The sequence below is a fragment of the Megascapheus bottae genome, chromosome 6, assembly GCF_031878675.1.
Source record: "Megascapheus bottae isolate mThoBot1 chromosome 6, mThoBot2.hap1, whole genome shotgun sequence".
NCBI classification, from domain to species: Eukaryota; Metazoa; Chordata; class Mammalia; order Rodentia; family Geomyidae; genus Megascapheus; species Megascapheus bottae.
In genome coordinates, this window is record NC_143514.1 from 45,788,456 (window position 1) to 45,802,126 (window position 13,671).

At 36.9% G+C, this 13,671-nt stretch overlaps 1 protein-coding gene across 3 annotated transcripts in view; it reads left to right on the top strand.

The window, feature by feature from the left end:
- Window positions 1-13,671, top strand: part of Mysm1 (Myb like, SWIRM and MPN domains 1) — a 45,262-nt gene that overhangs the window by 19,553 nt on the left and 12,038 nt on the right. For all 3 annotated transcript variants that reach the window (XM_090334741.1, XM_090334738.1, XM_090334739.1), the window contains 9 exons: window positions 99-229; window positions 1,245-1,348; window positions 3,158-3,235; window positions 5,822-5,910; window positions 8,537-8,591; window positions 9,034-9,084; window positions 9,730-9,804; window positions 10,970-11,158; window positions 12,071-12,203. In XM_090334741.1, coding sequence (XP_090190867.1) covers window positions 99-229; window positions 1,245-1,348; window positions 3,158-3,235; window positions 5,822-5,910; window positions 8,537-8,591; window positions 9,034-9,084; window positions 9,730-9,804; window positions 10,970-11,158; window positions 12,071-12,203 — 905 coding nt within the window. The remainder of the gene's footprint in view (window positions 1-98; window positions 230-1,244; window positions 1,349-3,157; window positions 3,236-5,821; window positions 5,911-8,536; window positions 8,592-9,033; window positions 9,085-9,729; window positions 9,805-10,969; window positions 11,159-12,070; window positions 12,204-13,671) is intronic.

Sequence of the window (13,671 nt, forward strand, 5' to 3'; positions counted from 1 at the left end):
TTCTTTTTAAGGTTTCTTTTATATTAAAAGTTTTCCCCAGGAATCTTTTTTCCTGATTTTATTCATCCAAAATAATTTTACTTCCATCTTTTAATTAGGGAGATATGCAAACCGAAATACTTAAATAAGACCTCAGTACGTCCTGGCCTGAAGAACTGTGGGGATGTTAATTGTATTGGACGGATTCATACATACCTCGAGTTGATAGGAGCAATCAATTTTGGATGTGGTAAAAATAAAAACCCAACAACATTTTTTTATCCTGATAGCAAATCTATGGTGGTTACAGTTCAAATAGATTTAAGTATGTAAAATTCATAATATACCATAGTTTTTTTGGAATAGATATGTTATACTAAGATTTTGCTGTAAAATTTCTCTTGGTTGAACTATTTCTTTTTATCTATGGTAAAAATTGAAAGTGTAATTTTAATAGAAAAATGTTTGATCTAAATAGAAATAATTTGGGAACATAGTTCTTTACCAAGTGAAAATAAAATTTTATGAAAAGTAGCGAAAACCTACTTAATTTGCAAATAAAGCCTGAGGCCAGTATAGCACTTTAAAAGATTCATTTATTGGGATCATTTTATACAAATATTCTAAAATACACAAAATTCTGAAATTTGAAATGCTTCTTGTCCCAAGTGTTTTTAATGCTTACTCAAACTTGTGCAATGTTCCCTCTAGAAATGGTATCTAGCAATGATTAAAAAAAAGGAAACAGTATAAAAGTCATAAAAAGCACTAAAATATTTTCATTGAAGAAAGTTTCTTTTACCCTAATCTTTTCAAATTTGGAGTTTATTAGTATGCAAATTTCAAAATGTATTCCACCCTTTAATTGATCAACATGACAAGAACTCCTAAAAAGCTAATAGCCATAGTTGCATATAGTCATAAGGTAAATGGAACCCTACCACTCATAGTTAAAGGAAAGGATTCTGTGTTTGTCTATGAAAGTGAAACAATAACTACAAAACATCCTGACAGAAATGATTTCATATTATATAGAGAATACACTTCTGTCTTGAGGTCTGCTTTTCAGTGGCCTGGTTTGCCTAATGCCCTGAATATTGAGACTATTACATTTTTTAATGCTTTATTTGGGAACTGCAGAATAGCTCACCAAATGTATGATTGTGAAATAAGAATCATAGGAGGTCAGCTATAGATGTATCTTCCTGCTTATAGAACAGATTTCACAAATGATAGCTTGTTTTATCTTTTTTGAATTTCAATAGAACAAGCTGTATATAACAAGCCACAACCTGTTGATAAAATACGAATCAGAGACAGAAAAGATACAGTAGAAGCTTACCAACTTGCCCAGCGTCTGCAGTCTATGGTAAGCAGTCAGCTTTGTTGCTTAACAATCTCTTCACTCTTTACTCTAGTAAGGTACTCTTATTTTTTTATATCTGCTTATAAATGACTATTGAAAGAAGCTGTTTTTTCTCGCACTTCACTTTTCTTGTTTCTATTCCAATTTCTATTAGGTATACAAGACAAAAGAAGCCATAGAGTTCTCAAAATTGACTTGCAAACCATTTAGAGCCATTCTGTTTTTTATATGGCCTTCAACTGTCCCATTTGATTTATAAATCTGTCTTTTAAAGCTATATGGTTCAGTTTCCTTTTTGCTTTCATTTTGGAATAACTGCTCATTGTGTTTCATATGCTGAAATCAGTGAGTTTTATAATGTTTAAAAATTAGTGAATCAGCCAGGCACAGTGGCTCATGCCTGTAATCCTAGCTACTCAGGAGGATGAGATCTGAGGATTGAGGTTTTTTGCCAGCCAGGGCACAAGAGGACCTGAGACTCTTTATCTCCAGTTAACCTCTAGAAAATGAGAAGTGAGGCTTGGCTCAAGGGTAAGGCGGTAGCCTTGAGCTGAAGAGCTCGGGGACAGCGCGCAGGCCAAGTTCAAGACCCATGACCAACAACACCAAAAAAATTGGGGCTGGGAGTTTGGCCTAGTGGTAGAGTACTTGCCTAGCACGCGCAAAGATCCAGATTCGATTCCTGGGCACCTCATATACATAGAAAAAGCCGGAAGTGGTGCTGTGGCTCAAGTGGTAGAGCGCTACCCTTGAGAAAGCCCAAGGACAGTGCTCAGGCCCTGAGCTCAAGCCCCAGGACTGGCAAAAAAGAAAGGAAGGAGGGAGGGAGGGAAGGACGGAAGGAAGGAAGGAAGGAAGGAAAGAAGGAAGGAAGGAAGGAAGGAAGGAAGGAAGGAAGGAAGGAAGGAAGGAAGATAAATTAGTGAATCAAGCTGGGAGTTTGGCCTAATGGTAAAAATGCTTGCCTAGCGTACGTGAAGACCTGGGTTCAATTCTTTGGTACCACATATGTAGAAAAAGCCAGAAGTGGAGCCTAAGTAGGCTCAAATGGTAGAGCTGTGAATTATAGTACGATCTTGTTAGTTTTGCATGTAGGGTAAGAGAAATAGAATAAAATTATAGATGGTTAAGTAGCTGTTTTATCAGTATTAATAATTTTACCTTGAATAGCTGTTTTTATCAGTATTAATAATTTTACCTTGAAATGCTTATCTAAGAATGTTTTAAATAACTAGGTAGAGATAGTATGAGTACTATAATGTCCTTTGATAGCTGGTCCATTTCCAACACCTCAATAATGAGGTTTAAAACTGAACATTACATTACATTAGTAAATGTAATCAATGAATTTTATAGTTTTTCATTATTTGTGTTAACAGGCTCCTGTTAACTTGTTAGTCTCACTTCTAAAGCCAGAAAGTAATTTTGCTTCTAGTTTTCAATATTATTCCTTTTTCTGTGTATTATTACAAAGTTGTTTTTACTGAAGAAGGTTGGAGGGAATCCATTTTGCTGATTATCTGTAGTATTTTATGGGTGGAACTGAAAATAAAAGAAGAAATGAAAGTAAAGTACAGAAAACCATCACCTGATCTAAATAAATGAATAAACCGTGCTGTTAGTTCCAGGCCTACACGTTGCCTTTTCTTCAGTCCTCTTCCTCTTAACTCACTATTAATGATGTTATTTTGAACACAAATTTGCAAGTTTACATAAAGTGATCATTTTAGATAATCATTGCTTTAAATTTTGTATGTTAATGTACTATTAATTCTCCAGGCTAATCTTTGCTTTATTTTAAACTCATTATAGCGTACAAGAAAACGGAGGGTTCGGGACCCCTGGGGAAACTGGTGTGATGCCAAGGACTTAGAAGGACAAACATTTGAGGTAACTTTGACCTATCACATGGCTCATCATTGAAACTATTTTGTTTGGTCAATATTTATTGGCAAGATATTTGTGTATTTTAATGTCATATATATTCCCATGTCAATTTGTCTATTTGGAATTTACCAATAAAAAATTAAATGGAAGGCATTGGTGGTGCAGGTAGCTAGGAACTTGCCTCATTTTCTCAACTTTGTCTTAATATATGCCAGCCAAGAAGTTTGTGTACCCACTTCATTCTATTAAATGCTTATTGAATAATATTGAAACACTAATTAAAATGATGTTCCATGCATTTGACATACAGAGCTCTAACTACTGAAATGTTATTAATGCTAATAAAAACTGGAGTCCTGGGGCTACAGGCATAGATCAAGTGATAAGTACTTGCCTAGGAATAATTGAGACCTTGAGTTCAAACTGCAGTCCTGCAAAAAAAAATTAAAACCTAATGTAATAGGAAAAGGCATGACAAGAAATAACTGTGCTGTTTTTTTTGTTGTTGTTGTGGTTTGGTTTTGCCAGTTCCAGGGCTTGAACTCAGAGCCTAAGAACTGTCCTTGGGCTTTCTCAAGGCTAGAGCTCTACCATGTGGTACCGAGGAATCAAACCCAGGGCTTCATGTATGCTAGCCAAGCACTCTACCACTAGGCTAAACTCCTGGCCCTGAATGTGCTTTTGTATGTATACAAACATAAACTCTAAAAATATAATTTGTTGTAGATTGCAGCATAGTAGAAAGAAAAAAATGTGTGTATGTTTAACTGGCATTGTTACTTTGGATGACTATTTTGCCTCACTGAACCTCATATTTTAATTTATGAAATGTGGGTAATGCCTCCTAAAACACATTTTACAAGAAATAAGAGACCAAGTATATAAAGGTATTCAATAAGCTTGTATGTACAGGTACTCGATAAATGTTACTCTCAATACTTTCCCATTTCCTATTCTTAACCTTATCCTTGGGCAGTCTTCAAGCCATATTAGTACATGGTGTTGTTCATAATAAATGTATATTTTCTAGCAGGAAAGACAAAACCTATGGTAAGTTCTAGAACATTAGTCCAACACTTAAAAGATTTCCAACTGGTGGCCTATACCTGTAATCCTAGTTACTCAGGAGGCTAAGTTACGAGGATCAAAGTTCAAAGCCAGACCAGGAAGGAAAGTCAGTACTTAATCTTCATTTAAGTACTAAAAAGTAGAAATGGCTGTGTGGCTCAAAGTGGTAGAACACTCATCTTGAGCACAAAAGTTTAGAGACAATACCCAGGTCATAAGTTCAGTCCTTGGGACTGGCACACACACACACAAAAGAGCTCCTCAAAGAGTGATCAGGGGGGCTGGGAATTTGGCCTAGTGGTAGAGTGCTTGCCTAGCATGCATGAAGACCTGGGTTCGATTCCTCAGTACCATATACATAGAAAAAAGCCAGAAATGGTGCTGAGGCTCAAGTGGTAGAGCTCTAGCCTTGAGAAAAGTCCAAGGACAGTGCTCAGGCCCTGAGCTCAAGCCCAGGACTGGCAAAAAAAAAAAAAAAAAAGAGTGATCAGGAAAGGTTTACCAAAGAGTATCTGCAAAAAGATCATTGCAAAGCAGGTGGAAGCATCCCAGGCTGAGAGAATGGCACAAGCAGAGAGGAATATGAGGAGCACCTAATACATTCTGGAAAAGGCACATGGTTCATTCTGACTAGACTATAAGGATGGTGATAAAAGGAAATGACTAGATTTAAACATGAACTTGTTAACTTTACTGTAACACCATGAAATTTTTATTACTATTTTCATTTTAAAGGTGAGGAGACTGAAGTGTGAAAGCGTTAGATCTTATCTGTAGTCATCAGCTAATAAGGAATAGAGCCAGCCATTCAGAAGGTTCCAGAATCTGTGTGATAGTGTTTCCTCTTTGCTCATTGTGCTGGGGATTAAGCACAATGATTCACACATGCTAGGCAAGGTCTTTATTATTGTAGGATTTTTGTCATAACCATTACATTGTTGTTTATTCATTGTGAAAGAAAAGTCAACATCTCAGTAACTTAAACTAGGTTAAAAAAGTACTTCTGTGATTATAAGTCAATCAGTAGGATCAATCATCTTATTGATTGACATGGACAGCTCAAGAGCAGGAACATTTTTTTAAATATGGTCATGTAGTTTAATAAATTAAAATATATGTTAGCCAGCCAGGTGCTGGGTAGCTCATATCAATAGTTACAGCTACTCAGGAGGCTGAGATCTAAGGATCAAGGTTTGAAGCCAGTCAAAGCAAGAAAGTCTGTGAGATTCAGCCACCAAAAAAAAGAAGAGGTATAAGTGGCTCAATTGACAGAGAGCTAACCTTGAGCTACAAAGCCAGAGGCAGTGCCCAGGTTCTTGAGGTCAAGCCCCAGGACTGGTACATATATATGTATAATTTCCAGTAAATTCTTATTATTCATTAATAGCAAAAGAAGGAAACCCTCTGTAGCATTTAATCTGACTTTCATACACCCTTAAATTTGATTTTAAAGACACAATTTTATTCCAACTCTTACTATTTGATAGACTTTTTAATGAGCTGATTTTTTTTTTTAATTAGCATCTCTCTGATGAGGAGTTTGCAAAACGAAGGGAAGAGGAAAAATGTAAGTCTACTAAATCTTCAAAAGTGTCAAGACCAACAAAAAGGTATGGCTTTACATTGTATAAGGGTCCTTTTTTTTTTTAGGGGTGGGTCATGGGGCTTAAACTCAGGGGCCTGGGTACTGTCCCTGTGCTCTTCAGCTCAAGGCTACCACCCTGACCCTGGGCCTGGGCATTGTGCCTGAGCTCTTCAGCTCAAGGCTATCACTATAGTGACCCTTGAGCCACAGCCCCACTTTTCGTTTTCTAGTGATTAATTGGAGATAAGAGTCTTTTGATCTTTAGTGCCTGGGCTGGCTTTGTACCACGGTCTTCAGATCTCAGCCTCCTGAGTAGCTAGGATTACAGGTGTGAGCCAATGTGCCCGGTAAGGGTATTTGTTGTTTGTGAGTGTTTTTGTGCGTGTGTGCTGGATCCTAGGGCTTGAACTCAGGGCCTGAGCACTGTCTCTGAGCTTTTTTGTCAAGGCTACCACTCTACCACTTGAGCCATAGCTCTGCTTTCAGCTTTTAGTGGTTAATTGCAGGTAAGAGTCTCACAGACTCTCCTGCCCAGGCTGGCTTCAAACCTTAATCCTCACATCTTAGTTTCCTGAGTACCTGGGATTATTGGTGTGAGCCACGTATAATTGTTTTTAACTTAGCACATGTGGTTAGAAAATGTGTGAGGAAATATCCAATAGCTTTATTATATTATTCACATTAAGAAATATTAGTTAAGATTTTTCTAGTTGGAAAAGTGAAAAAAACTGGTTAATATTTAAATTCAGGTTCAGTGAACATGGGATTCAACCAGTACGTGTTACAAAGAATTACTGTTTATGACAAGGGGCCATTCACCTCTAGACTTCTTTTTTTTTTTGCCAGTCCTGTGGTTTGAGCTCAGGGCCTGAGCACTGTCCTTGGGCTTTCTCAAGGCTAGCACGCTACCACTTGAGCCACAGCACCACTTCTGGCTTTTTCTATGTATGTGGGGTGCTGAGGAATCGAACCTAGGTCTTCATGCATGCTAGGCAAGCACTCTTACCACTAGGCCAAACTCCCAGCCCACCTCTAGACTTCTTTATTTGTGATCATTATACACAGTAGTTATAGGGCTTGTTGGTTTTCATGTGTATATATTACAAATGTAATTTGTAGAATTAAGGATCAAGTAGGTTAAATAGCTCGGTTTTCTCATTTCCTGTAGTTGCCTTATTAAATAGACTACAATTTTTTAGTGCTTCTTTTAAAACAAGATGTCCAAGTAGATCACTTTGTTAGTAGTACTGTGTTCTTGGGTAAGCCCCGAGTTGCCGTTTATAAAATAAAATTAAGTATTGCTGTGTTTTAAACCCTGCACTTCACTTATAGTAACCCATTTAATTTCAATCCTCTGTAGTAGTTAACATTATCACTCCATATTACAGGTGAGAAGATTGAGAAGCAAAAAGAGGTTACAGTAACTTGTTCCTGTTAGTGCTCATAGTAGTGGAGCTATGAGCCAGGCCAAGCTTTAAAAATCCTTATTCTTAGCCGGGCGAGGTGGCTCACGCCTGTAATCCTAGCTACTCAGGAGGCTGAGATCTGAGGATCATGGTTCAAAGCCAGCACAGGCACAAAGTCCATGAGACTCTTATCTCCAATTAACCCCTAGAAAACGGGGAGTGGGCTTGGCTCAAGGGGTAGGATTACTAGCCTTGAGCTGAAGAGCTCAGGGACAGCGCCCAGGCCAAATTCAAGCCCCATGACCCACCAAAAAAAAAAAAAATCCTTATTCCTGGTAATATGTAATCTGTTACCTTATATACTGTCTCTCCAAAACAAATTAAAACTTACATTCTGGTAGAATGGGATCCAAATACCGTATTCTTGTGTTATATTCTGTTTATTTCTTTTTCAATGAATATGGCATTACAAAAAAAAAAAAAAACCTTTGTATTATTTGTAATACTATCTGAAACCTCAGTTCTTTCCTGGCTACAGCTTTCTAATGTTTCTTTGGGGTTTGAATCTAACCTTGCTTAGGTTTCTTATTTTCTATCTCTTTACATTTTAAAATTAATTTTGTCATAGGACTTTGTGTTATTTTCTGAACATTTTTTTGTTATTCATTCAGTATTGAATGGGTCTTTGCTCTGTGAGGGGCACATTATTATATTGACAGGAGTGTTTTTGAAAAACATCTTTCTTGAACTTGCAGATCTCATGTCAGAGAAGTAGTTGAGCTTCATTGAAGTTTTTTTTTTTTTTTTTTTTTTTTGGTCAATTGTGGGTTTTGAACTTTGGGCCTGGGCGTTATCCCTGAGCACTTCAGCTCAAGCCTACTGCCCTCCTACCCCTTGAGCCACAGCGCCATTTCCAGTTTTCTTGTGGTTAATTGGAGATAAGAGTCTCAAGGACTTTAGTGTTTGTTCTTTATAGGTCATATCTAATTATCATGTTTCTTTGGAAACATGTTAAAGGAAATTAAGAGAGAATTACTTTTCCAGAGTCTCTTTCTGCTGCTTCTTTGTTTTTGTTGTTGTTAAATCTGAACGTTATAAAAGAATTCTATGAAATGTCCTGAGAAATTCCTTTAATTTTATCATTTTCTTATTCATACAAAATGTGATTTATTGTTGATAACACATGTTCAAATCTGCTTTCTTCCTAGTCTTATTATATTAAATATGTTTTTTTTCCCTTTTCAGCTCATTTGATCCCTTCCAACTGATACCTTGTAATTTTTTCAGTGAAGAGAAGCAGGTATTCTTTATATCAATAAATGACCATAAGTAATACCTCCATCAGACAAAACATACTCATTCTTTTTCTGGTGTGTATGCCATGTATGTATAAAAGGATGGGAGTTTGAAAAAGGAAAAGGCCCTAGGTTTTGTGCCCAGCTCGTGTGCACATGTGTGCATGCACTTGTACACACACACACACACACACACACACACACACAAATCAGACAAGACAAGGTTTTAATAGAGATGGAAAATTGAAGGAATTTCTTTGTATTGGGGCTTAAAGAACAACTTAACAATAACTCCAAAATAGTGGGATCTTGCTTGTGTTGTTCCTTGAGTGGTATAAGAACTTATTGGGAGAGGTGAAGGAGAAAGGGTGGTTACTCTGCCTAAGAACAGAATCTCTGTTTTTATGCTCCCATTTGTTTTGTTTTTGTTTTTTTTTTATATTTCAGGAGCCATTTCAGGTGAGAGTGGCTTCAGAAGCACTTTTAATAATGGATTTGGTAAGGATAATCTATTGTGTTTACTTAGTTATTCTGATTTCTATTCTTGTGTATTTTTATTACAGGCATAAGAGTATGGAAGACTATCCTCTTTTACAAGGAATCTAAAATAAGTCTTTTCTTTTGAAGAAAAGCCAGACAATTGCATGTTTCCATATTTTAGAGAAAATAAATTAATGTGAGTTTTGCAGACTGTTTACCATCATTAACCCTGTTTCTATTTCCTAATATCCCGTGTCTGCTACCTTTAGATTATTGAAACAAAGCACAACCCCTGTAATTTGGAGGTTCCTTGTTTGCACTAAACCATCAGTATCTCTGACAGTTTTTTTATGGTACTTTTCTATAGAAGATTTTTACTGAAATATGCAAGTTGTTTCTTCATTTTGTAAATGAAAAGTGGTACCATGGAGTCATAAGTGTGTGGTTCAAACTATTATCAGTTATCAGTAAAGATAAACTTTAAATCTAAGTCCCAGTAGTTGAGTCTAGCAACTAATTTCATTCCTATGTTACTTTATTGAAGAAAAGCATGTTTGCCATACTTAGAATATCTATCCTGTGATAGCATTATTCTGTTTTTTTTGTTGTTTTTTGTCAGATGAGTTTGCATTTGGTCTAAGTCCGTCTTGTATTTTCTTTTAGCATGCTCATGTTTCTATGGCAGAAGTAATTGGTCTATTAGGAGGAAGATACTTAGAAGCGGATAAAGTGGTTGAAGTAAGTTCAGTCTTTTAAAAACTGTTCAGTTAGGACTGGGAGTATATCCTAGTGGTAGAGTGCTTGCCTAGCGTGCACAAAGCCCTAGGTTCTATTCCTTGGTACCACATACACAGAAAAAGCCAGAAGTGTTACTGTGCCTCAAGTGATAGAGCCTTTAGCAAAAGTACTCAAACAAGTTCAATTAGCCTGGCACTGGTGGCTCATACCTGTAGCTTCTCAGAAGGCTAAGATCTGAAGATAACAGTTTAAAGCCAGTCCAAGCACAAAAGTTCATGAGACCCTTCAGTTAACCTCAAAAAAATGAATGTGGGGCTGTGGCTCAAAATGGTAGAGTTCAGGGACAGTGCCCAGTACCAGAGTTCAAGCCCCACAATTGATTAAAAAAAAAAAGTTCAGTTACTGAATAATCTTGCTACTATACCAAATATTTTTATAAAATTCCATGAACATAATTAAAGTAAATAACCTAAGATGTATGTGAAAGTATGCAAATGTAAAAATACTCTGAAGTTAAATATTTTCTGAATATTCTATGTATTGTGCTTTTCTATCAACAATAGAATATAGTCAGGCCTTGGCTTTTGTTTACCTTCACCAATATAAAGCTACAACTAAGAGGCCAAAAATACATGTTAATTCTTACAGTTAAAGTTAGTATGCATTTTTCTATTGAAATAATTGTCACTAATGAAGCATTCATTAAAAGAACACCTTTTTAAGCCAGGCGCAGTGACTCATGCCTATAATCCCAGCTACTCAGGGAGCTAACATCTGAGGATTGCAGTTCAAAGCCAGCCCCAGCAACTAAAGTCTATAAGACTATTATTTCCAATTAACCAGAAAAAAAAAAAACAACACAAAAAAACCCAGAAGTGGCGCTGTGGCTCAAGGGATAGGGCTGTAGCCTTGAGCTGAAGAGCTCAGGGACAGCGCCCATACCTAGAGTTCAAGTCCCACAACCCCCCCCCCCAAAAAAAAAAAAAAAAACTTTTTACCATTTTATGTTATAATCTGAAAAAGTAAGTTTTACTGTTATTACCCAATTAGAATAGAAAATGCATACTAGCCCACAATCATACTGTTGGAATACAGTTGATTTGAAAATAGAAATGATAAAATGATAGTACTTCAGTATAAACATATAAGGATGAATATTTTGTAGGTTTGTGCAGCAGAACCATGTAATAGCCTGAGTACAGGACTACAGTGTGAGATGGACCCTGTATCACAAACTCAAGCCTCAGAAACCTTGGCAGTAAGAGGCTACAGCGTTATTGGATGGTATCATTCTCATCCTGCATTTGACCCTAATCCTTCTTTACGAGATATTGACACACAAGCCAAATACCAGGTATGCTTATAGGTTTTAATCTGTGAATTATTATATACACTACTTCTCTTTCTGAGTGTTGGTGGCTTTCACCTGTTATTCTAGCTAGCCAGGAAGGTGAGATATGAGGATTGTGATTTGAATCTAGCCTGGGCTGTGAGACTCAATCTAATTAACCACCAAGAAGCCAGAAGTGGAGCTGTGACTCAAATGGTAGAGCACTAGCCTTGAGCACAAAGGCTCAGCACCCAGGTCCTGAGTTCAGCCCCAGGACCAGCACCAGAAAATAAAATTAAACTATATTTCCTCCTTAGATTGCTTTTTATTAAATATGCTTTTATTGTGTTTAGCTTCCAGTATTTTAGAGCTGAGACTTTGATACAATTTGCTTCCTCCTACCCCAAATGGTGTGATACATGTTTATGTAAACATTTGGAAAGTCAGCAGTATTGTTGATTATAGAAAAGTCATGAATGGAACGTGGATAGATAATTGCAGGATCTTTAAAAACTGTAAGGAGGAACAAGAACAGGGATTGAGTGAATAATTAATAGAATGTAAACAATATAGTTTGCACTTACAGGGAAAAAACTTTATTCTGCCTCTTTTTTGCTGTAGGTTGCTATTTTATTACTATGTTAATAAGGATTACAGCTAAATGTAGTTAATTATGTTAACTAATTATATTAGTAAATATATTTGTGGCAAATACAGATAGTTCAATCCATGTGATTTTCTTCTTTTTTTTAAAGGGCCTATTCAGATTGTTGACATCTTTTGAAAATTTTACAGTGTTAAGTGAATAATAAGGCATTACATTTAGTTGTTGTTGGAATATGAGATTCTTAATGTAACTTGACTTGTAGGATGTTGTTATGGATAAAAAATGAACTTAAATATGTATGGCTAAAACTACTTTTCTTATAATTGTAGAGTTATTTCTCCAGAGGAGGTGCAAAATTCATTGGAATGATTGTTAGTCCCTATAATCGGAACAATCCTTTACCATACTCCCAGGTGACCTGCCTGGTAATAAGTGAGGAGAAGAGCCCAGATGGCACCTATCGTAAGTTTTTGGCAATAACAACTTCTTACCAATCCTAAACTCATCTCTTTGACTTCAAAGCAATTGTGCAAAGCACTTGATGGAAAGGTGATACTGATGCGACACCTAATGCAGTCACCTTTCTCTGTCATCATGGCCACAGGTGTTACCATGCCACTTGGCAAGAGGATGAATATGTGGAAAAGCAGTAGGTGTGCTGAATGCTGGAAAAACTATAGTAAAAACAAGACAGAATTTTTTTTTTCTAATGAAAACCTTTTTGTAAATGTAGACTGACTTTCTCTGTAATGTTATATAAATGATTCCAGCTTTCCTTCACCTCCCAGTGATATTGGGCTTACTAGATACTAATTTTTTCTTTTTTCTTTTGGTGTGCATTGTGGTGCTGAACCCAGGAACTGAGCTTTTGTGCTCAAGGCTAGCGTTCTACATTTGAGCCATATCTCCCCTTCCAGCTTTGGTAGTTAATTGGAGATAAGAGTCTCATGGACTTTCCTGTTAGAGTTGGTTTGGAACTGCTGTCCTCGGGTCTCAGTCTTCTAAGTAGCTAGGATTACAGGCATGAGTCACAGCTGCCTAACACTAAGGTCTGTTTTTACATGTCTTAATTCCCATTCTAACTCAAGGATAAATTTGGCATAGCTTTTCATCCAACTTGGTTCCTCTTAGGTTGTATCTATTCATAGTGCAGTGACTTTTAGAACATATTAGACAGACTAGGAGCATGTATGGAAAAGAGAATTGGCTGCTACTCTTCTTTTTTTTTTTGGGGGGGGGGGGGTCGGTCATGGGACTTGAACTCTGGATCTGAGCACCGCCCCCGAGCTCTTTGTCTCAAGGCTATCACCCTACCTCTTGAGCCACAGTGCAGCTTTTGGTTTTTGGGGGATTAATTGGGGAGAAGAGTCGCATGGACTTCAGTGCCCAGGCTGGCTTTGAACCTAGATCCTCAGATTCTAGGTTCCTAAGTAGCTAGGATTACAGGCATGTGGTACTGGCACCTGGCTTTAATGCTACTTCTTGAGTTGAGGTTTCCTCTCTACACCTCACTGCAGTTACCACAGTATACTCCTCTTTGTTAAATCATGAGATCTTTGTGCTCATTCTGTATAGGCACAAGATCTCAGATAAAGTGGGTTACACATGAATGTTTGCTTAATAGCTAATTCCTCTTCATTTTGAATTATATTCCTTAGATGCCACATATTTGATAAACACTCCCAGCACTAGCCACACTATATTTAGCAAATCTTGTTAAACTGAATACCCAAAAGCACCAATGGATAGTTTTCCTAATCCACTGCCTTCTGTCTGGGATCAGCCAGCCACAGTAAGTTTTTATTGAGTGGACAATGGCAGCATTAGCCTTAGTCCAGTATGCCAATCTGAGCATGACACCTAATCTTTTGTATTACAATAACTTTACAGTTATAGAGAAAGAATACATGAAAATTAACATGTTTTATAT